General features: G+C 39.5%; 1 protein-coding gene across 1 annotated transcript in view; it reads right to left on the bottom strand.

The window, feature by feature from the left end:
- Nucleotides 1-3,417: 3,417 nt before the first annotated feature.
- CAMK2G (calcium/calmodulin dependent protein kinase II gamma) overlaps nt 3,418-22,380 on the bottom strand; it is a 191,774-nt gene continuing 172,811 nt past the window's right edge. The window contains 6 exon segments of the mRNA XM_032231649.1: nt 3,418-5,556; nt 10,360-10,604; nt 14,277-14,371; nt 15,322-15,397; nt 19,361-19,492; nt 22,262-22,310. Coding sequence (XP_032087540.1) covers nt 10,372-10,604; nt 14,277-14,371; nt 15,322-15,397; nt 19,361-19,492; nt 22,262-22,310 — 585 coding nt within the window. The 3' untranslated portion in view covers nt 3,418-5,556; nt 10,360-10,371.

The raw sequence follows: 22,380 nt of genomic DNA, 5'->3' as shown, positions 1-22,380 counted from the left end.
AATTAAACTAATTAACTAAAGACAAATAGAGAACTATCTTTCAAACCTGTGCAACATTTTTGAAATCTACATGGCAGCTGTTCTCCCCTTGGTAGTCACTTCCAGTCTGCACTGACAAGGTGGTCCAGCCCAAAGCCTCTTGTTTGCAGGGTACCTCAGGGATTTATGCTCTCACCTCTCCAATTTAACATCTACATCCGGGGTGTCAAACTTGCGTCTTCACAGCGGTGTCATGTGATGTATCAGGATTTATTTCCCCTTCCCTATACAGGGCAGGGGCGGGGCCAACATGTGACACATTCGGCCCGTGACACCCCTAATCTACATGAAACAGCTGGATGAGCTTATCTGCCAGGATGAGATCAGATATCATCAGGATGCTCATGATACTGAAGTATACATTTCAATCCCTGGCTAGCTAAGCCAGGCTGTTAAGACCATGTCTCGGTGCTAGAGGCTCAAACCTAAATATGGCAAGACAAGGTTATGGATGTGTGGTTCTTCTGTGTGGAACCACTGCTTGGTTCTTGCAGCGACTCTTCATGTTTAGTTCTAAGTGGAATTGTACTTCCCTCTTCTGGGCTCACAACTTCACAGCAGACCAGGATGAACTTCACACAGATTTACTGCAGCGCTTCATCCTTTCATAGACCAAGAGCTCTATCTTGCAGTCACTTAAACCTTGGACCTTCACGTATGGACTACTGCAAAATGCTGTACATTATGCTGACACCAATTGGAAGCTACAGTTGGTCCAGAATGCAGCAATGGGAGTAATTATGGGTCAGTCCAATGCACCCATATTTCACTTCAGCAATGTGACCTACACTGGTTATCAGTGAACCTCTGAGTGCAATTCAAGGTGCTGGTTACCATCTAAAAAACTCTTCAGGATATATAAATAAAAATATATGGTGTGATCTTCATTCATGATCCCCGGTCAGTTTTCATGCAATTTTCCACAATGAATTATATTCCTTCTTAAAAATACACATTAAATAGTGAAATCTTGTACATTTTTAACCTGAAGGAAGACAAGAAGTGGTAGAGACATCTGAAATTCACACAAATTGAAACAGCAATTAAAACTTTAAAAGTGAGAGTTCTCAAAAGATCTTCAGTTTCTAAGTTAAAATCCCTAAGGATTTGTATTTGACCTTTCTCTAATCACATACAAGGTTGACGTTTTGTCTGGAATATTTCATTTTGATTTTCAGTTCCCCATATAGCTGTTTAATTGTCCCAAATATCTTAACCATACAAGGATCCTCCTAGTATCTAAGGCTCAGTTATAGCAGTTAAAAATCCTTCTCCTTAGTATCTGTGTACACAGAGGTTATTTCCAGTCTTGCTAAACATTTGGTGATTGGTCCAGAAAAGATGGACTGTTATCAAGGGACTGATCACAGAACATTATCAAATTATGCTGGCCAATTTAAAGACACAGAAAAAACCATTAATGGATAGCCATTGTGCTCTGAAAGCAACGGATTTGCTAATTGTACATCAGGTCAAAAATTTATATAGTGATATCAGAGCATATCATTTTATAAGAGGCAAAAGTGAGTCACCTGCCTTCTTTTATGTTTGTCTTACCATACCAGCATCTGGTACGATGCAAAAATCAAGTATGTGATATTCTTCTAAACTGAATCAATCAATCAAACAGATGATGCTTGGCTGTTATCATACCAGTGTACCAATGAACTCCATAAATAGAACTGGACAGTTATATCTATAGGACAAATCTGTTTTAGAAGGGCAGCTCATTTCATTAAGTAATATGGGGAACTGGATTGGACTACATACAGGTAGCCCTTGATTTACAGCCATTAAAAATTATAACGGCACTGAAAAAAATGACATGGCAATTTTCACACTTAACAACTGTTGCAACATGGTCACATAATTATAATTTGGGCGCTTATGTATTTATTATGATTGCATCATCTTAGGGTCATATGATCACCTTTTGCGACTTTCTGAATGCAAAATCTATGCGGAAGCCAGGGTCCCTGTCACAATTTCTTTGCTACCGGTAATTTAACTCTAGTGAGTCACTTGACAACTGTGACAAAACTCACTTTACAACTATGTTGCTTAGCAGTGGAAATTTTGGGCTCACTTCATAAATAAAGGGCCACCTATATATAAGATTACAACTACTGGATTTAATTCTCTTAATTCCAAAATTTATGATACTACTTTAATTTATTCAAGAATATTATTGGAAAAAAATGGAAATATTTGTCTGAATTGGATAGAGTAAAACGGGAATAGTATCATTAGAGGAGTCTCTACAGTCTTTAACACTACCAATCTACTGTACTATGTTGTATAGTACTGTATTGTATTGTATTGTATATTGTATAGTACTATACTGTATTGTATTGTATATTGCAGTGTTTTTCAACCACTGTGCCGCGGCACACTAGTGTGCCGTGACATAGTGTAAGGTGTGCCGTGGGAAAATTACTTTATATATAGTCAATATAGGCACAGAGTTAAAATTTTTTAACATTTTCTAATGGTGGTGTGCCTCGTGATTTTTTTCATGAAAAAAGTGTGCCTTTGCACAAAAAAGGTTGAAAAACACTGGTATATTGTATAGTACTATACTGTAGCAACTTCCATTATCTCTACCATGATATTTATGGCTACATTGAAAATGTGGGAAGACTCAGATATACATATACTTTGTCTTGCATTCTGATGGGGATAAAATATTACTGGAAATTCTAATATAAAGATTGAAGCTAAATTAATAAACAACCTAATAAACAATGGAGATTTAAATAAATTAGTGGCTTCTTCAAGTTAAACTACCTTAAATATTTGGCCACAATTCTGACATTGCTTTATAGGTAATTTCAAACATGCCTGGGCATTATTTTCAGCCACTACCTGGTAGATCAGTGGGCATAACTTCAGTTTGGCGCAGCTACATAGACATAAACTCATTCATCTCACTCAGCTGTTTCCAGGTGTACAACACATTTGCACATACCTCACTGCCACCTTGATAAAGGGACATCTCCAAACAGCTCATGCTGTTTTCTCAGGCACCCAGGAAAATAGAAGATTACTATCTGATATTTTGCACCATTTAAATGTTATTTTATTAAATATGTTCAGTTCAAGGTTTCATTGTAACAAAGCTATGAAGGTTCTATTAACATTCAGGGAAAAAAAACTAACTTTATTTTATTATTTCACTATCATGCAAAAAAATTGCATCAAACGTGTTCCATTTCCTGTGTAAAACTGGACATGATATAGATGCTTACATTAACCTCAGGAGAACATTAAGAAAGCCAAAGGCCTATAGCTGTGTTTGATAATGGCCATACCAAGCTAAGATTCTCATTAAATTGGAACAGATCTTACAGACGGTAAAAACAAAGACAAAACAACTCAAACGGTTCCAAAAATATGTTTTAAGGATGCAGATACTCAATACAGAGGGATTATTATAAATAATCAGATAAAGACAAGAAAAGATCAGACCTAGAAGCATGCACATCTTTTATTACGCAGTGTAACTAATTTCCTGTTCCTCACTTTGCAACGTCATTCTTAAAAATCCTAGTAAAATTATCAGGGGTTTTATTACTTCACACACTTAGCCCTAGATATGTTTTATATTAAATTTATAGGAAAAGGTGAAGTTTTTGTCACCTTCCAGATGCTGTTGAATTAACTTCACCCATAACCCCAGCTCACAAGCCAATGGTGAGGGATACTGGGAGGTATAACCAGCAACAACTGAAGTGTCACAGGTTCTTTAGTCCCAATAGAGAGAACATCTCTTTTGCTTGAGAAAACATTCCTTCGCTTTATAAAGGAAAATGAAATTTTGCACAAACCTGCAAGAAGGAATGCTTTTTTTCCTGCAGAGTCATAAGCTATTACAAATATTACGGAGCTGAGTTAGGAGTTTCTCATTAGAACAACAGAAAAAGGTACCGTATTTCCCTTCCAATTTATATTGAAACTGAAAATTTGTATTTTCCTAAACTCCATTAATTTCACCCTCTATTTTCTATTTAATTAGACAGCAAAAATATACTCAGTCCTATTTCAGGTACAAAGGGAGCAACCTAATGGAATTCCATGTTCTCAGATCTAATGAATGGACATAAAAATGTTTGATGTGCATTGTACACGAGGGGCAGAGAATGTCATGGTATAAATCTGATCTTGGAAATTTTTTGGGAAGGCTTTTATCCCACTTCTACTCAGAAACTGAAAAAATAGTAGTCGAACCATAAAGCTGACAAACGCTTCTAATGTAGGAAATAAAGAACATTACTTGCAAAGTAATGTCTTTGTCTTTGTAGCAAAGACAATAAATATGGTTGATGCAAAAGTTCTACGTTTATGTGGTTAAAACAACCCAAAAAAACTACGTAACAACAGGAAATAAAGCAATGTCAAATAGACTGGGCTACTGAAAAAAAGCACTTCTGGAAGTTGCTGGCTCCCTTTGCTAGTTTTATCAGAAAACAAATCAAACTGGGAAACCAGCTAGCCCCATAATTATAGAGATTTTTTTTAAATTCATAGATAATATAGTATTTTAGTATAACACACAGACTAAATTACACACCATACAGGAAGCAAATGCATGGGTGTGCAAATCTTCAGGGCGGAGTGTAACAAAGCTTTTCAACTGTTTCCTAAGGAGCACATATTCTGCAGACCTCTGGATCCCATCTATTCTAAACAATAAAAAATAAAGTAAGCCATTCACATAATTTTTGCCCTCTTAAGATTATTTGCTTTTAAATTCTACCCTTATACGTTGACTTACATCATCGAGGAGTGGCTGTTTGTAAAAACCAGTGCACCTCTGAAGCTCCTATGCTAACAAAACCAGCTCATACTTGTTCCTTAAAACATTCTTGTTCATTTTTATCCAATCCATCAGTGTGAGCCAGTAGCCATTGGCTCATCTTTACTGCTGATGTTTGGGCTCCAGGTGGTTGCTGGAGGGCAGCAGTGTAAGAAAAGTCCTCCTCCTGCTTTACCCCTTTCTTTATGCTGGCCCTAGTGAGCTCACCACCATCAGCCATATCTCACTGATTAAAGCAGCAGCATAACCCGAAGACAAGGTCAATTTCCACTGGGCCTACAGCATCCTGCTGCCTAAGAGGCACAGTCTCTCGCTCTCAAACTCTTTCTCTCTCCTTTCTTTGCTCCAATTCTGAAAGATGCTTCACAGCTGTTGCTCCGTCATCAGCCCTGCAGGGGAGGTGCTGGATACTCCGTCACAGATGATCTCTTTTCTATACAAACAATATGGGTTTCTCTCAGGATTTATAAGACACCTTCATACAGCAGAAACAGACACGATGGATCCATGGAAAAACAACAGAAAGGCGGCAGCACCCGGAGCATCAGATTCATGCAGGGTTTCGTGCATTTGGCTGCTGCCGGTTTGTAATTCATATTTCTTTAAACGTCAAAACGAATATGACCGTTGCTGTAATTCAGGTACTCCAGAGCTGCTTGCTGAGAAGATATTGCCCTCCCGCTGAGTATCTCCGAAAACTGCTGCAATCAGAAAAGAATAAGCATGAAGAGAAAAACTCTGGGATGAAACACAACCAGGTAAATGGGACAAAACAGATTAGGAATTCCCAGGCCTGGATGGTTACACCTGCATTTAAGGTAGTATATTGAAGAAAGTTACACTTCACAGCAGACAATAGTTAGGAGATAGTCCTCCCAATTCCACTTAATTACTATTAATTATTAAAATAATTTCTTCAAGTTAATATTCCACTGACTGTAAGCTGTCTCAGAGATCTAAAATAATACATTTGAGAAGTTAGTATGGAAAAAAGGACACAGTGAAAAAGAGACAAATTATCTGTTGGATTGTGCTCTTCTAATATTTGAGAATTTAACTAATGTTGTATCTGCTGTATGTCAAGGATGCTGCAGGGTGAGTGCGCAGCCCAAAAATAATTTCTGTGCTCTTTCCTATTCAAAGTGCTTCTAAAACAAATAAAACTGCATTTCCCCTTTAAGCACACCCAGCATAGGAAGTGGGAGGCATGCTTCTGGTGTTGAAACCAAATTGCACAAAATCCATAAAAAGCCTCAGCTTCCTTTTATGTTTTATTGCACCTTTGAAGAATAAACTTTGTGGAAGAGGTGACAAATGCCCCTTTTTGTTCTATTTATCATGTTATATGAATAAATAGGATGAGTTTCTACACAGAGAGCCAAAGATATTGGGGTTCCAGGCATTGTAAACTCTAAATTTCCTTTTCAATGAGATACAGTTGACTATTTTTTCTAAAAATTAAATATCCAACAACATTCAGAAATCTCCCAAACAAATTGGCAAAACATTTAAGGCATTAGTTTACAATACAGTAAATAACTCAAGGCAGCAAAGATATCTCATACTCATTCCTCCTATATTCCCTATTTCTTCTCTCTGAAGAACGAATTTTTTTTTTTTTTAAGATTTTATTTATTATTTATAGGCCGCCCTTTTCCCTGAGGGGACGCAGGGCGGCTTACAATTCATAGGAGGGGGAGTGCAAGACAAAACATAAGACAATACGTGAGTAAAAATAGAAATGAAATAATAAAACACAACATTCATTCAACATTCGGGTGGGGCGGATTAAAATCTTTATCCCCAGGCCTGACGGGATAGCCAGATCTTAAGGGCTGTGCGGAAGGTCTGGACGGTGGTGAGGGTACGAATCTCCACGGGGAGATCTTTCCAAAGGGTCGGAGCTGCTACTGAGAAGGCTCTCCTCCGCGTAGTTGCCAGTCGGCACTGACTGGCGGATGGAACTCGGAGGAGGCCCAATCTGTGCGATCTAATAGGTCGAAGGGAGGTAATTGGCAGGAGGCGGTCTCTCAAGTACACAGATCCACTACCATGAAGGGCTTTATGGATGGTAAGAAGCACCTTGAAGCGCACCCGGAGATCAACAGGTAGCCAGTGCAGCTCACGGAGGATGGGTGTTATGTGGGCGAACCGCGGTGCGCCCACAATCACTCGCGTGGCCGCATTCTGGACTAGCTGAAGTCGTCGGATGCTCTTCAAGGGCAGCCCCATGTAGAGCACATTGCAATATTCCAGCCTAGAGGTCACAAGGGCTCGAGTGACTGTTGTGAGAGCCTCCCGGTTCAGGTAGGGTCGCAACTGGCGCACCAGGCGAACCTGGGCAAATGCCCCCCTGGTCACAGCCGACAGGTGATGGTCAAAAGTCAGCTGTGGGTCCAGGAGGACTCCCAAGTTGCGAACCCTATCTGAGGGGTGTAAAATTTGACCCCCCAGCCTGAGCGATGGAACACTGGCCAAATTATTGGGAGGGAAACACAACAGCCACTCGGTCTTGTCCAGGTTGAGTACCAGTTTGTTAGCTCTCATCCAGTTCTTAACGGCCTCAAGACCCTGGTTCATCACGTCCACCGCTTCATTGAGTTGGCACGGGGCGGACAGATACAACTGAGTGTCGTCCGCGTATTGGTGGTATTTTATCCCGTGCCTCCGAATGATCTCGCCCAGCGGTTTCATGTAGATGTTAAATAGTAGGGGGGATAAGACCGAACCCTGCGGCACCCCATATGTTAGGGGCCTAGGGGACGATCTCTGCCCCCCCACCAACACCGACTGCGACCTGTCCGAGAGGTAGGAGGAGAACCACTGCAAAACAGTGCCTCCCACCCCCACCTCCCGCAGTCGTCGCAGAAGGATACCATGGTCGATGGTATCGAAAGCCGCCGAGAGGTCGAGGAGAACCAGGATGGACGCATGGCCTCCATCCCTGGCTCTCCAGAGATCATCGGTCAATGCGACCAAAGCGGTTTCTGTGCTGTAACCAGGTCTGAAGCCGGACTGGAAGGGGTCAAGGTAACTAGCTTCCTCCAAGGACCGTTGAAGCTGGTAGGCCACCACCTTCTCAACAACCTTCCCGACAAAGGGGAGGTTGGAGACTGGACGGTAATTGTTAAGGACGGCTGGATCCAAGGATGGTTTCTTCAGGAGGGGTCTCACCACCACCGCTTTAAGTGCGGCGGGGAAGTGCCCCTCCCGAAGGGAGGCGGTGACGACCACCTGGATCCAGCCTCGTGTCACCTCACTGCTGTTGGCAACCAGCCAGGGGGGACACGGGTCCAGTACACAGGTGGAGGCACTCACAGCTCGTATGGCCTTGTCCACATCCCCAGAGGCAACATCCTGAAACTCAACCCAGAGATGGTCTGCCAAGTTATCCCCTTGTGCCTCGGCTGGATCTGCAAAGGTGGAGTCCATGTCTGACCTAAACCGAGCATCTTTGTCCGCTAAGAACTGGACATAATCCTCAGCCCTACCCTGTAAGGGGTCCCCCGTATCCCTCCTATTTAGGAGGGAGCGGGTTATCCTAAAGAGGGCAGCTGGGCGGGACTCAGCGGACGCAACCAAGGTGGCAATATACGTTCTTTTTGCTGTCCTCAATGCCCTGATATATTCCTTGGTGCAAGTTGTTAAAAGTGCTCGGTTCGATTCGGACTTATCGGACCTCCACAGGTGCTCTAGGCGTCTCCTCCGGCGCTTTCTTCTCCCGGAGCTCCTCGGTGAACCAAGGAGGCCTCCGGGATCCGCCGACCCGGAGGGGCCGGGATAGAGCACTTCCTGAGTCTCATGGGACAAGGCTTTTCACGTAAAAAACCTACATCTATACAATCCCTAAGTTATAGAACTTGGATTTTTTTTCTTATGTTTTCAACATAAAAGCTATACAACTAGTACTTTATAAAACCTGTATAATATTTATCAAGGTGCTCAATTTCTCTCACCATTTCCAAAGAAATCAAAAATGATCTGAGCAAACCTAAGCTAAAGAGCAATGAGACTTTTACTGAAATTTCTTTTGTTCTGTTATGATGAATCACAGTAAATCTCCCAGAAGTTTTTTTCCCGACCAATCTTTGCTGTTCCTTAAGATTCAGCTTGATAACTAGCATTGGTAACTGGAGCATTATATTTATTTAAACTTTTGTCCCAATGGTTTTAGCAGTTCAAGTGGATTGCTGAATTTCCCTATCTACCCTTTCAGAGGGGCATGGAAAAGGGGACAGCAGGGAAGCAGGGACAAAGAAACATTGCCTTCTAATAGTTCAAGACATGGTTTCCTAATTTAAAAATCTGAGTTCCCTTCAGCAGTTTATGAAGACTTACAAAAAAAAACCCCTTCAAATGTATGTAGATTCATAGATTGTTTTTTTTTTAAAGCCAACAGACCAACCTACCTTTTTTCTTGACATCCTGCAAGTGTTGCTTCTTGTCCCTTTTCAACCTATTAAAAAGTTTTAAGTTTCTTAAACTCCTTCTTGGGCTTAATTTTAGTGTTGACACTACCTTTTTTATTATTTAATGGAGTTACCTTGTCAGTTTTCTTATTTAATTCTTAATTTTTTAAACCTACTTTTCAATTCCCATGGAAGGCCTAATGTCACTCTCATTCCCTGCCTCATTACAAGAATAAGAATTCATAATTAAAAATGATGATAGGAGTATATGCCTGATACTCCTCAGGGTTACAAACTGAGGCTACTTTTAGCAAAAAGGTGTAATATTTATCAAAAATTAGGCAGGTTACAAAAACATCTATTTTTTTATTGTGAGAATAGACTTGCTTTAACCAGGGCCTTAAAAACTTGGGGAAATCAAATATGGTTGTGATATTTGAAACATATATCAATATGCCCTCCAATCTTGCAGGACTGATCAGTGAACAAATGGAGTCTTTGCTGGCTTTTACCTCGATAAATGAGAAACGACTGAACTGAATCCTTTGGTTCTCTATGGCAGGGGTTTCCAATCTTGGCAACTTTAAGACTTGTGGACTTCAACTTCCAGAATTTCAAGTCTGAAAGTTGCCAAGATTGGAGACCCCTGCTGTATGGAATGAGAGGGATGCCTAGGCCTGTTGTCTGACAACCTGAAGGGCAAGGAGATTTGAGCCATTCCCTCCTAGTCTATCAAAACATTTCAACTCATTTCAGTACAGTAGGAACTTCTTTATCAGCTTTTAAGTTACACATAAGAAGTAAATCTCACTGAAACATCCTTCTGATTAAAAGTATTATACTGAGATCAGTTGTATGGGCTCAAACGGCCTTTCCCACCTTCTTTTAAGACTTAATAACATGAATTAGTATATCTGTACATCTTTGCTTGCAAGCTTTCCCTCTCTGCCTTCTCTGCACCTCTGGTCACATTTCAGAATATAAAGTATTTGTATGGCTCACTTTCCCTGCAAGTCTTTAGGCCTGCGGGACTTTGTCTAGCTAAACATTGCTCGATATATTCCTAACAGCACTTGTAGCCTTTCCCAAACCTACCCATTTTTAGCTTCATTGGAGCGGAGCTGCAGGAGCCCCGGAACAATGGTAGTGTACATTCAGCCACTTGCCATCACGGCGATGCCAGACACGGGTCTCTTCGGACTGCATGGTGCGAGGTCGTCCCTGGCCATCAATATATTGGGTCAAACGGATATAGGCAATACATGCTGCATCATCACCAATAACATGAACATGGGGATTCAGGATGGTAGTGTGGATTGGTTTGTTGTTCTTGGACAGTACTGAGGAGATACAAAAAACAATCAAGATTCTTCTAAACTCACCCAAGAGAAATTGCTTCGGTCAGGAGAGCTTGGTAACCATGTGATCCATCTTCATCTCCTTTGTTGTTTTCTTCCATCTCAATCGGGGATGTAGCATCCACATTTCCCTCTTTTGCAAACATTTTTTCCTAACTTTTCTTTCCCTAATCATAGCAAAGCTGCAATCCACCCAGCATTTCAAACACTTTCTTCATAAATTCTAAAAATATTGCTGTTCTGAATCTAAAGAATTCTTGGAAGGACAAAATTAATGGCTTGATCATTTAATATAATTATATACAATAGAATCCACTTTGCCTCTATGGAATATAACAGAATGAGGAAAATTGTTGAGCAGACAGGGATGAGCAGCAGAAAGAGGAAGGATACAGTAACTTGACCAGCCTAAAGGCTTCCTCCGTCTGCCTTTGGGAAGCTATTAGATGGCGACAGACATTTTTTTGCTCCCACCTGGCCGACAAGAGAGGATTGCCAATCTGTATTGCATAGGTTTCCACCCACCCACATGATGGAGAGCAGGGATATCATTACATTGTATTATTATCCTATTCCTGTAATGGTGAACATATGGCACACGTGTGACAAGTGGCACGTGGAGCAATTTGTTAGGGCACACAAGGTGTTGTCCTGCCATCTGACTTCGGCCTTCATTTTCGACTGTTTTTCACCCTTCAAAGGCTTCAGGGAAGCATCCTGAAGCGTCTGGAAGGGTGGGGGGGGGGTGTTTTCACCTTCCCCAGGCTCCTAGAAACTCTCTGGAGCCTGGGGAGAGTGAAAAATGGGTCCATCATGCACCAAAAGCGGGGGGAGGGCAGGGGTCACGCATGCATGCACATGGGGGACACATAGTATGGGTGTGGGCACACCCACGCACAACCCCCCTGTGCTCCCCCCCGCTTTTGGCACACGAAGGTTAGCCATCACTGCCCTATTCCCTACCACCTAGACAAGATACCTCAAATCCTACCAAGAAATGAAATTTGATAGCAAAGCTTTTTGCAAGAAAAGAAAAGCAGTACTTTATGGGGCAATAGTACATTCTTCAAACCAAATGCTACCTTTTAATCTTAAGCACTATGTATCCTTAAACAAACCATAAACAGAATTTTCCATTCAATTGTCCTGAATTGTCCTGAATTTTTAACAAAGAGAACTCTTTTAAAAAGCACTTTTAAAATTTGGTAGTTTTAAGAACAAATCTCAAGAAACCAAAAGGTGTCCATCAAAGTTGGACAAATCCTGTGTTACAGAGGTTTAACTGAGACAGTGGATTCATCCAGAGTGAAGCAATTGTCCTCAAACTGCGCCAAAGTCAATCTGGGTCTCTACAACATATGATGAATGATTTGGGGTATCATAAAAGATCAGGGAGCTTCTCCCTACATAGAATAAGATCTCCCTATAAATATCTCAGTGTGGGAAAAAGGAGAAGAGGTCTTGTTTTCATAGCAGCAGCAGCTCTCAATAAGAACATTTCTTTTTGGTCTTCTTTTCAATCACAGCTTTGTGGGAGCGGGGGAATGGAAGGAAGGTGACAGTAGAAAACCCAAATACAAAAGAACAGTTCTATAACAAATACTTTTCACATGTTTTCTCAGTAACATGGTATTTATCAAGGATGAAGGACTTAATTTTCCCATGATTTTACTTGGCAAGAAATGAAATTTTAGAACTATTTTTTCATTCATAATACTTTTTAAAATGTACCCTGCATCTATCTGTAAGCTACAGTACATATCTACACTAGCATGGAACTCATGATTAGGAAAGAAAATATGTTTTTACCTCTATCCTCCTTCCCCTACAAATAAACTTTAAAGGTATTTAGTACAAATAATCCTATATCTTTCCTTCACAATTTTTACAGTTTTTTCCCCTTAAGGGCGTTTCTGTGATAAATATCACTTTCATGTATGCCTAATCAGAAAATAGAACAAGCCAATCCAGTTTTGAAAATGCTTTAAATATAAAGATTTCCCTCAGCTAGTCAAAATATGGCAGACGATTTGGCAAATTATATCCAATCCCATGAATAAAATAAATGGTTTTAGCAGCTCTTTTGCATCTATTTATCTGCAAATGGGATGGCATTTTTGACTGAGTTTACATCACATCATCAAATTCTGTCCAAGAGCAATTGGCATTTGTTAATTCTGCAGTGAAAGTCAACAAGACCCATGAAGCTTTGGGTTTCCAGGAAAAAAGTTTCTGTTTGAGACTCAGTTCCAGTCAGGCAACCTGAAGTACGAAACTTGATCTCATAATTGAATTTTATTAGTATTAAAAGGACAGCACTGCCATATGTGAACCACAGTGAGAGCTACTGCCTGTCCTGAAAACCCTAAATCAGGGGTGTCCAAACTTGGGAACTTTAAGACTTGTGGACTTCAACTCCCAGAATTCCCCAGCCAGCTGTCTTAAAGTTCCCAAGTTTGGACACCCCTGTCCTAAATGATTTGGGAACTAGAGTCAAACTCAGCAGAATCTCCAGTCACCTACGGTATTTCTCTCTATATCTTCCTGTCAAAGAAGAAGAGAGATATTGTTTGCAAGTAGATGGCCTTCTCACTTCTTCCCCCTTATTCCTGCGGATCTCTGCCTAGGAGGACTTGCCTAGAAGCTGGTCTATTGTTCTTGCTATTTTTAACATTCCATTTCTGGAATTTTGCTTTTAACAATAATTCAGGTTTTTTTCCCATGCCAATTGCTGCAAAGAATTTTAATATATATTATTCTGCAAAATGCTCTGAAAATATTGAAGTGTAGCATACATTCCTGAAACAGATGAAATTAAAAATAATTAGAGCACTTTGCTATAATTTTCTACTTTTGTAGTTCACTAAAACATATTCTCCTTATTGTTAAATAATAGAATATGGATGATACTTCTTTTACTGCAAATTGCCAACAGACTTCAGTGGTTGTCCATATAATACTTTTAATTAATATGCATTCTATTTTTATTAAATTAATACATACATGCAATGCATTAGTAAAACATACAAATGAAACCTTTGTTGCAATTAGATATGACCATATTAAAATTGATTTCAGTAAGTTTTGTTCATCACATGTGTGTGCTTATAAAAACAGAGAATGCCGCCTTTTAGGTAGGCAGGAATTTTTCAGGATTTTAAACATGTTCTTTTTAATTTAATTGTTTAATTTATATGTCACTCATCTCACTGTCCAGGCAGTCTGGACAGCTCTTGACCCTTTAGAGCAGGGGTGTCCAACCTTGGCAACTTTAAGCCTTGTGGACTTCAACTCCCAGAATTCCCCTGCATTCCCCAGAATTCCCTAGATACCATTATGTATCCAAACCCTAGTGCTATAAAACAAGATGTTATCAAAAGATAATCACAGAGACAGAAAGCTATAGCAAAGTGCACATGCTTTATATGCAAAATTTGGAAGTAAAAGAGAACAAAATAGGGGACATGGAACAGATTTGTCCAATCTCAGAAACAATCTGGGAAAAATGGAGTTAATTTTGGAAGTTATTTATCAAAGTTACAATAGGAATCTTTCTGACAGCTAGTCCCGAGCTGGACATGAATCCCAAGCAATTTCCTACCCACGGAGAGAGGGGAAGAATCATTTTGAATTTGCCAGTTATCTACCACTCACAGTTCTCAAAGTAAAACTTGTGGAAGTCCATCCCCTCCACGAGGTTTCCCAGTGCTTCAGGTTCAAATGAGGTCAGCCCAGGATCACAGATCTTCCTATAACAAATGAAGTAATCTGATCTCATTGGCATCTAATCCTTGAAATCATTTATCAGACAACCGCAACTATTATCACACGTTGTTACTACTGTGCCACTTTGATGCAGGTTTTCCCTATCAAAAAACCCTGAAGCAGCTTCAAATATTAGGATAAAATCATTTATGCTAATTATTTCTTGCTTTAGAGAAAATCTTAACTCTCTCTTGGACTGACAAAATAGATAGAGATTATAGGAAAACAAACCTTGGGGGAAACTGTCCTAGTTCCAAATTCAATATATGGGTTTTACCTGTGGTTCAATTCCAAGTGCATTTATTTATGCACATTTTCTATTCCCATTAGGACTCAATATGCACAGACTCATAATTTCCTCCTATTTAACTATTCATATTTAGATTAAATAACCACTTTTTCAGAAAAAAAAACGAACAATATTTTTGTATAGAGCAATTAGTTTGATACAATGAATGAGTGTTGTTTCATGGTTTCAAGATATTGATATTGAAAAGCTGCATTTATTACATGTGTTTCATACTGGTTCTACAGAATCAAAAAAGATTCACCTATGCCTGTTTGGTGTCCTAGTTAAAAAAACACGAGGGCACAATTGACAGTCAGTTATCATCAATAGGTTACAAGTATTTCTGTCTATTAGTTGGCACAAGCTTTCATAGCTTAAGTAACTAATTATAGATAGTCCTCATGTAGCTACAGTTGGGACTGGCAACTTGGTTAAGGAAAACAGTCACTAAGTGAAACTGTAGTTGTGCTTATGATATGTCTTCAACCTTCCTTTGCTTTACAGACCTGCAAAAGTTGTAAAAAAAATGAAAGGATTGGTCACAAACTTACTTTTTCATCGCTGTCGTAGTTGTGAGTAGTCACTAAATGAGGACTAACTGTATGGTCATTTTGATACATAAAGGGCCTGCATTTCTTCACTTACGTGTACGCTTCAAAGTCTCCATTGTTGATTGCTTCGATCAGCTGCTCTGTTATCTTGATGATTTCTTGCTTACGCACTGAGGACAAGCATAAAAAAGACAATTTGAAAGCACTGGAATTATGAAAACTATGTGGTGAATAAGTCGCTCCTTATCAACAGGGTAACTACTCGCCTTCTTGCAGGGGTAGCTGACTTCTTGCATTCCAGAGAAGCAGCACCATTTGGAGAAGGGGTGGACAAACTATGGCTCCTTTACACCCTGTGGACTTTAACGCCTAGAATTCCTGAGCCAGCATAACATAGCTGGCTCAGGAATTTTGCAAGTTCAAGTCTACAGGGTGTATTTGCTTATCCGATTTGTAAGGATGGAGCCTGCTATTAAAAGGAAAGAACTCAGGAAACAGGCTGCCCCATGCAGGAAGTCAAGGTATTGTAGTGTATCTAAGACATAATCCATATAGAGCAGTAATGTTCCAAGAATCAAGGAACTTGAAGCATCATCTCTGTGATGAGAAAGATTCACCATATAATGCAAATCTGAAGAAATGGGCCCATTACAGATCTATCGTTGGTTTATTATTCCCTCAAAAACTAAGCAATTGTACCAAGAATGTTCTTTTTTTTTCATCCAATAGCCACAACTGGCTTTTCACTAACAGGAATAAATTTAAATTAGATATCATCTGTATAATCACTTTAAAAAAACCCAGACATTACAATTTAGCAGCAAATTCTGAAAGGTTTGTATTCTAGTTATTTTAGGGGCTTGGGTGTTCATGCTATGCAGTTCTTCCGTGTTTCCCTGAAAATAAGACAGAGTCTTATTTTCTTTTGACCCCAAAATAAGCGTTTGGCCTTATTTTCGAGGAGGTCTTATTATTTTTGAGGTGCAGGAGGCAGAGAGCATAGTCACCTCGTGGCTGCTGCTGTGTTGCAATATTTCAGGGTTGGCTTATTTTGAGGGGAGGACTTATTTTAGCATATGTGCTCTAAAGCCTGATTTGGCTTATTATCCGAGGAGGTCTTATTTTCAGGGGGACAGGGTAGTTTGAGCCACAATTTGTATTTTGTAAACTACCATGGTTCTGTAGAAATCTGGGGTATAGTAACTATGATTTGTATTGCAAACACTAGAAATGTCATCACCATCAATAGGAATGTCTGTGCAATCACCCTGAGGTTGGTGAGACAAAATGCAAATCTGTTGGAAGAAGCTTAATTGTGCTTCTACTGGCCCAGATAAGATTATAGTAAGACCATCAGTTCTTTGAAACTTCCAACAAATTATGCAAGCATGGGATTTCAGTTACAGAACTTCAAACACATTAACAAACGAACACACTGATATGTTTTCAGATGCTGCCTCCAATATCTGCTTGGTGGCTTAAATAAAGATTTAATAGCAACTGTTTTTATTCTTGAATAAAGTTGCTGCTTCTCCTGAAAATGTCCCAAGTGTAGTCTCATTCTTCTAGAGCTAGGATTTCATTTGAAGAAACATTTTCATACCTTATTCAATTAGCTTTGTGATTGACTATTATTCCCAGTTTTATGTATGCCACAACTTTTTACCTCGGCTCAAAATTCTAACTCTCCCTATGTAAGGAAATTACTTAAGGCAAAATTTTAAGTGCACACAGTAAGCATATGGTTCGAATTCAGATACCCCCCAGCTGAGCAATACAGTATATTTAATATGTTTCTGATTTCCTCCACGACAGAAATAAATAGCTTCAAAAAACAGGTTCATCTGTAGGCCTTGAATGTTTACAGACATGTCATGTGGATGATAACAGAAGGTACGCTACGCTATTCTTCATTCATGAGCAAAAACAACTCTGCTTTCATTTTTAAAGTCTTCTGAATGATATCCATTGGTACATATTATGCTATGCTCCTCTTACCCAAAAAAAAGGCAAATCCATCAAATGCTTTTGTAAAAGCAGATATGTGCAGTTTATCTCATGTCTATTAATCTTTTCTGAAGTCAGAGAGCAAAATGTCCATGACATCCTTAATCCTTACCAAACTTTTTCCTGGTTCCCTTCCAAGAGTTTGCGTAACTAAGCTGCTTGCTTTTGTGGAAACCTTGAGCTTGAAGCCATGGAATCAAAGCCTAATCATTTGCTTACAGGTCACTCTGTTCCTTTAGCTAATCAATACATTAAACCATTTGGGCTAGAATGGATTAAAAGGCCTATTGTGTTTGTCATTCTATGGGCAGCTAGATCTGAATGGGTGGCACAAACAGAAGGTATGGACGAAGTAGCACTTTCTAAGTTCATATACTGAGCAATACATTATTTCTGGCCAATTGCTACTTTTCTTGTGCTTAGCATCAATAAAACAACAAACATTGTCAACAGATTGTACACGTCAGCTACCAAATTGTGCCCAAATAGATTAAACATCTTAACCAATGAGAAAGAAACGTCACATAGCACTTTCCAATAATCTATTTTTTCCTCTTTCCTACTTAACTAAAGCATTTTTCCATAGCCCCATGTCACAGTAAACAAAATATATTTATATTCAAATACTTGGGTGCAACTTTCCAAGCCTTGGCAACTTGACATTAACAGCAGACACATATCACTATCAGGCCCATAAACTTTCAAATGAAATTCTGCATTTTTCTAGCCAAAATGGCAATAATAATATTTCTGCTGCAACAAATATATTCAGACTTCAGATCTTTCAATGCCTGCTATACGGTAGATAGATTTGTTAGTACTGTGACTTGAACCTCTAGTGGCAATGCAGTCTAAATTTTGGAGACCTGTTCTTGAACACCCTTGAAGCCCTGGAATCTTTTTAATTTCTGTGGAGACTCATATGCAGCTTGGCTACCCGAAATATTGGATTAAGCTCTTTTTTTATGGATTACCTTGGTCATTTTATGTCTGTACATGAAACAAGTATCCAATGATGGCCTATCAGCCTATCATCAGTCTATCAGCCCACCATCTGCCTTTACTCAGCCTTGAAACAACTTGATTTGAGTATTCCAATACAACCCCAATAAAACCGCAACTCTAGAGGAGTGAGCTTGTTTGGGAGAGCATTCTCTCATGTCTAAGTGTCCCATTTCTAAGCAAATATTTCTTGAACATCTGAGTTTCTATCTTTATCTGCTGGAAAAACATTTTGATCTTTGTTGTTAGAAGGAAGATTTGGTGATGATAAATACTTTATTATGATCTTGCACTGAAGCAAACATGACAGTATAAACAGAAAGCTTTTAAAACCCAGTGGAGTGCAATAATCATCATGGATAATAGACAGTAACATATAAGCTTGTTTTCTGTTGATCATTAGATAAACAAAATAAACAATCTTAATGATTTCAATGAGACTTGCAAAGAACTTTGTGCAGAAGAACAGTTTCTCTTATCATTTAGGACAACGAAGAAAGATGGCCAACTGATTCAGTACCCATCCTATGGCTTGGGCAAGGATGTTCCCATTTCAGCTTACAACTAAATATGCAGGAAGATTCCACGCTTTATCACTGCCTGATAGAGGAAACAGCTACAATTTCTCATATGCTTTTGTGCTGTCCCTTCTTCATGGTATGGCAAGCTTACATATAATGCCCTTTGAAAGCCCATTCTAAGCAGCTCAAAGTAGAAGAATACTTTGAGGATAAGTTATCTGATAATTCTAGAACAGATGCTAATTTGCTACGATTGACCGTGTTAACAGATGCTTTCTTAACATTTTTGTTCACATTTGCAAGTACATTTTTGTCTATAACTCTTGGTCAACATGTTCAATTGGTCAATGACTTATCCCAGGCTGAAATGTAAGGGAATGCAGGTAATTGTGCCACATGACAGTTTTCCAGGGATGGAGATCACTTAGTAATGAACAGTTCTACTCTCCTAACTAATTAATTCAAGCAGAAAGTGGTAACTGCTACAGGAGGATAGGGAAGAAAGGTAGGAATAGAAAAATAAGGGGGAGTGTTAAATAAGGGATGTAAAGCACTACTACTATTTCTCTACCTGCTACTGCTGCTAATTAACAGCTAACTTACATGATAGACTGTTAAATGCAAATGGGACTACTGGAGTTAGGACAGGCTCCGACTGAGCACGATCCAACTCCACTGTTTGCCCTGGGCTATCCCAGGCAAGAAGCTTCTCTTCATAAGACAGTGTGGCAGTAGCTGCAAAACAAACGCAAGCATTAAAATTAAAGTAAAAGCAGAAAGCAGGATAAGAATTGCACTGAAAATACAAATCCACACCCATTCACATACGACAAAATCCCAGAGCACCTACTGCTCCTGGATAAAAGCAGCTCCAGGGCCATTCTTTGATGGATTTCTGGAACACCTTCCCCACTGAAGAGACACTGCAAGTATCTTTTCAAAGAGATCCACTCTTTTGATGCACTGACTCTGAGACACTGCAATTATTTGGAATTTTTAAAAATGCCAATTTCAGCAAGGAAAGTGTCAGATCTTGTACCCAAATCAATATTTTCTTATTAAACCAATCAATAAGTTGGAGAGGGCATTATAAGAAGGCCAGATCATTACATCCCTGCCTCATATAACAATTTTTGAGTGAGCAATTCGACTGAACTTCAGTAGGTTGGGGATCTGATCAAGGCTACTTTGAGTGTCATGGAAGAAAAGTGAGTTACAAATGCAGCAAGCATAAAGCTCTTCTAATTTGATTAGATGCTTCCTCTGTCCTAAGCAAAGATAGAAAAATACTAAGTGCCCACTAAGCAACTCTCCGTGCTTTTCCCATCTCATTTTCATGCTAGAAACAAACAATCTCCTGTCTTCACAACTGCCACATTTGGGACTGCCTGACTGAGAAAGCAGATTGACCAAACAGGTTTTCATGTATCTCTGTTCCTTTCATTCCTCTTAATACCTCTTAGTATCTACTTCACTATCTACTTCTATTACTTTTTGATTTCACCAAAAATCTCTACAGAATGACAGCCAAATACTAAGCCACCTTTTACATTAAAAAACGGTTTGCTCACTTTGCTATCCCTATATGCACTTCGATGGCTGCAAAACCAGACAATATACCTAGTGAATTATACTTATATACTTCATTTTTTGTGAAAATGGGCCCATTTTTCACAAAAAACAGGGTGTGCAGAGAGTTTGTAAGGCCTGCAGAGTGATCCTAAGGGCTTGGGAGGCCGGGCCCTTTTTCACCTGTTCTTGCCCCCTCCCCCCTCCCCCCCCAGCAGCACTTTGCAGGCCTCCTAAACCCTCCACACCTCTTAAAGTTGCCAACCAAATAAATACTGGTCTAGTGGTTATGTTTCTGGAGGCAGAAACAAAAGATTGACAGTATAGAAACTGTCTTTGATAAATTAAGCTTAGTCAGGTTAGAAGTTGGGCAAATAAATTTAAAAATCACTTCACTTTTTTGATTCTTGAGTCTTGGGAGTTTCCTGTTTAAGTGAAGTAAAAGCCTTGAAAGATCAAACATGGTGCCTTTTGATAATTATGTAAAGTGAAACTAAGAAATTCTCTCAGCTTAGGTCTCATTTTTATTTATCCCACAGAGAGGCAATTCACAAGTACAATGTGAAGGTGATGCTTTCCCAAATGCGGTAACACTGCCTTCCACCACCACACACCCTTCATAAGGGGAGAAATGGCTCCTGTGCCAGGCATCCCATGAGTCATTTTTTCGCCTTAAAAACAGTAATAACACCTTCATTATACCCAGTGAATTTGCCCATCACTTCATATTTTTTAATATCATATAATAACATAGCCACTTATTGTGACTTTACTAATGTAGCTCAATGTACAGCGCATTACAGTGGCCAAGACGGATAGGTAAGCACTGTCGAAGATGACCTTCTCAGAAATGAGTAATGTAGACAACAATTCCCAGGTGTGTTTCAATGCTGCTGTTTCAGGAGGCGTGCACCTTGTTCAAAACAGGCTGACCCTCAATCTAGTCTTCTGTTTACACATAAAGGATTTTGGTCACTTGGAGTGACCCGTGAAATATTACGAGCTCTGTATGCTGCCCACTCCCCACACCCTACCACTTTTTCAAAAGACAAGAGAAAACAAGGCAAACAAGCAATTAGTACAACCTTGTTACCATTAGAGGGCAGCAATGCATTTGCACTTTTCCCTGTGCTGCCATCCTGTGGTCATCCAGATTTTTGCATTGGAGTTATGACTGGAGATGTGATTCCACAAGTGAGGAGGGGCCTGCCTTGATAGATAAGCAGGAAAGGTTTGATGTATGAACTCTCCAGAAACATCACACCACACAGAACAATGGAAGTACTTTCCTTCTTCAGTTCTAGTCAGTCAGTTGAGGTCAGTTTAAAGGACTCATTATGACTTGCTGTAAATAATGGAAATTAATGTTTGCCTACTGTGGCAGCTTGAACTGTGAATAGTTCATCTTGTAGTTTTTACACATTGCATAGAAATACTGCAAATCTGTTTTCCCAGAAACTACTAGCAAGATTCAATAAGATTCCTAAATAGTTAAATATAAGAAATGAGAACAATGAAGAGGTTGTTTACATACGTACAGAAGTGTGTGTGTGTGTGTTTTCTTAACCATCACTATTCTTTTGCCTCCTGTGCTTTTGTGTTAAATGTCTTTAACAATTGTAAAGCACCCAGAGTTGCTGGAAGTCAGGCGGTGTGCAAATTTAATAAATAGCAATATCTCAGGTCCTTGGGAAGGACTCAATAGGAAGATAAAAATGTCAAACCCAGTTTAAACATCTGACTGACTGTGCAACCAACCACAATAATAATATGCCCAGTCAGTAAACCAGCAAATCCAGAAGACAGAAATTACAATGTCTTATTCCTTTAAAGGGGGTCAATCCACTTTTTTATGCACAGAGGGTGGCATGGAAAAAGGCTGCTTTGCCAATGACCCTGCAATCTCTTCTCTATTTGCTATTAAGATGTATGTACCTTTCAAATCTTCATCTTCAGTTGTGGTATTGCAGCTCTCTGTAGAACCCTGCAAAATAGAAACATCAGCATTCACAAGACAAGTAGACTTCTTCAAGAAAAGCATACAAGAAGGAAAA

The sequence above is a fragment of the Thamnophis elegans genome, chromosome 15, assembly GCF_009769535.1.
Source record: "Thamnophis elegans isolate rThaEle1 chromosome 15, rThaEle1.pri, whole genome shotgun sequence".
Classification (NCBI taxonomy): domain Eukaryota; kingdom Metazoa; phylum Chordata; class Lepidosauria; order Squamata; family Colubridae; genus Thamnophis; species Thamnophis elegans.
This window is presented reverse-complemented; position numbering and strand designations above follow the sequence as displayed.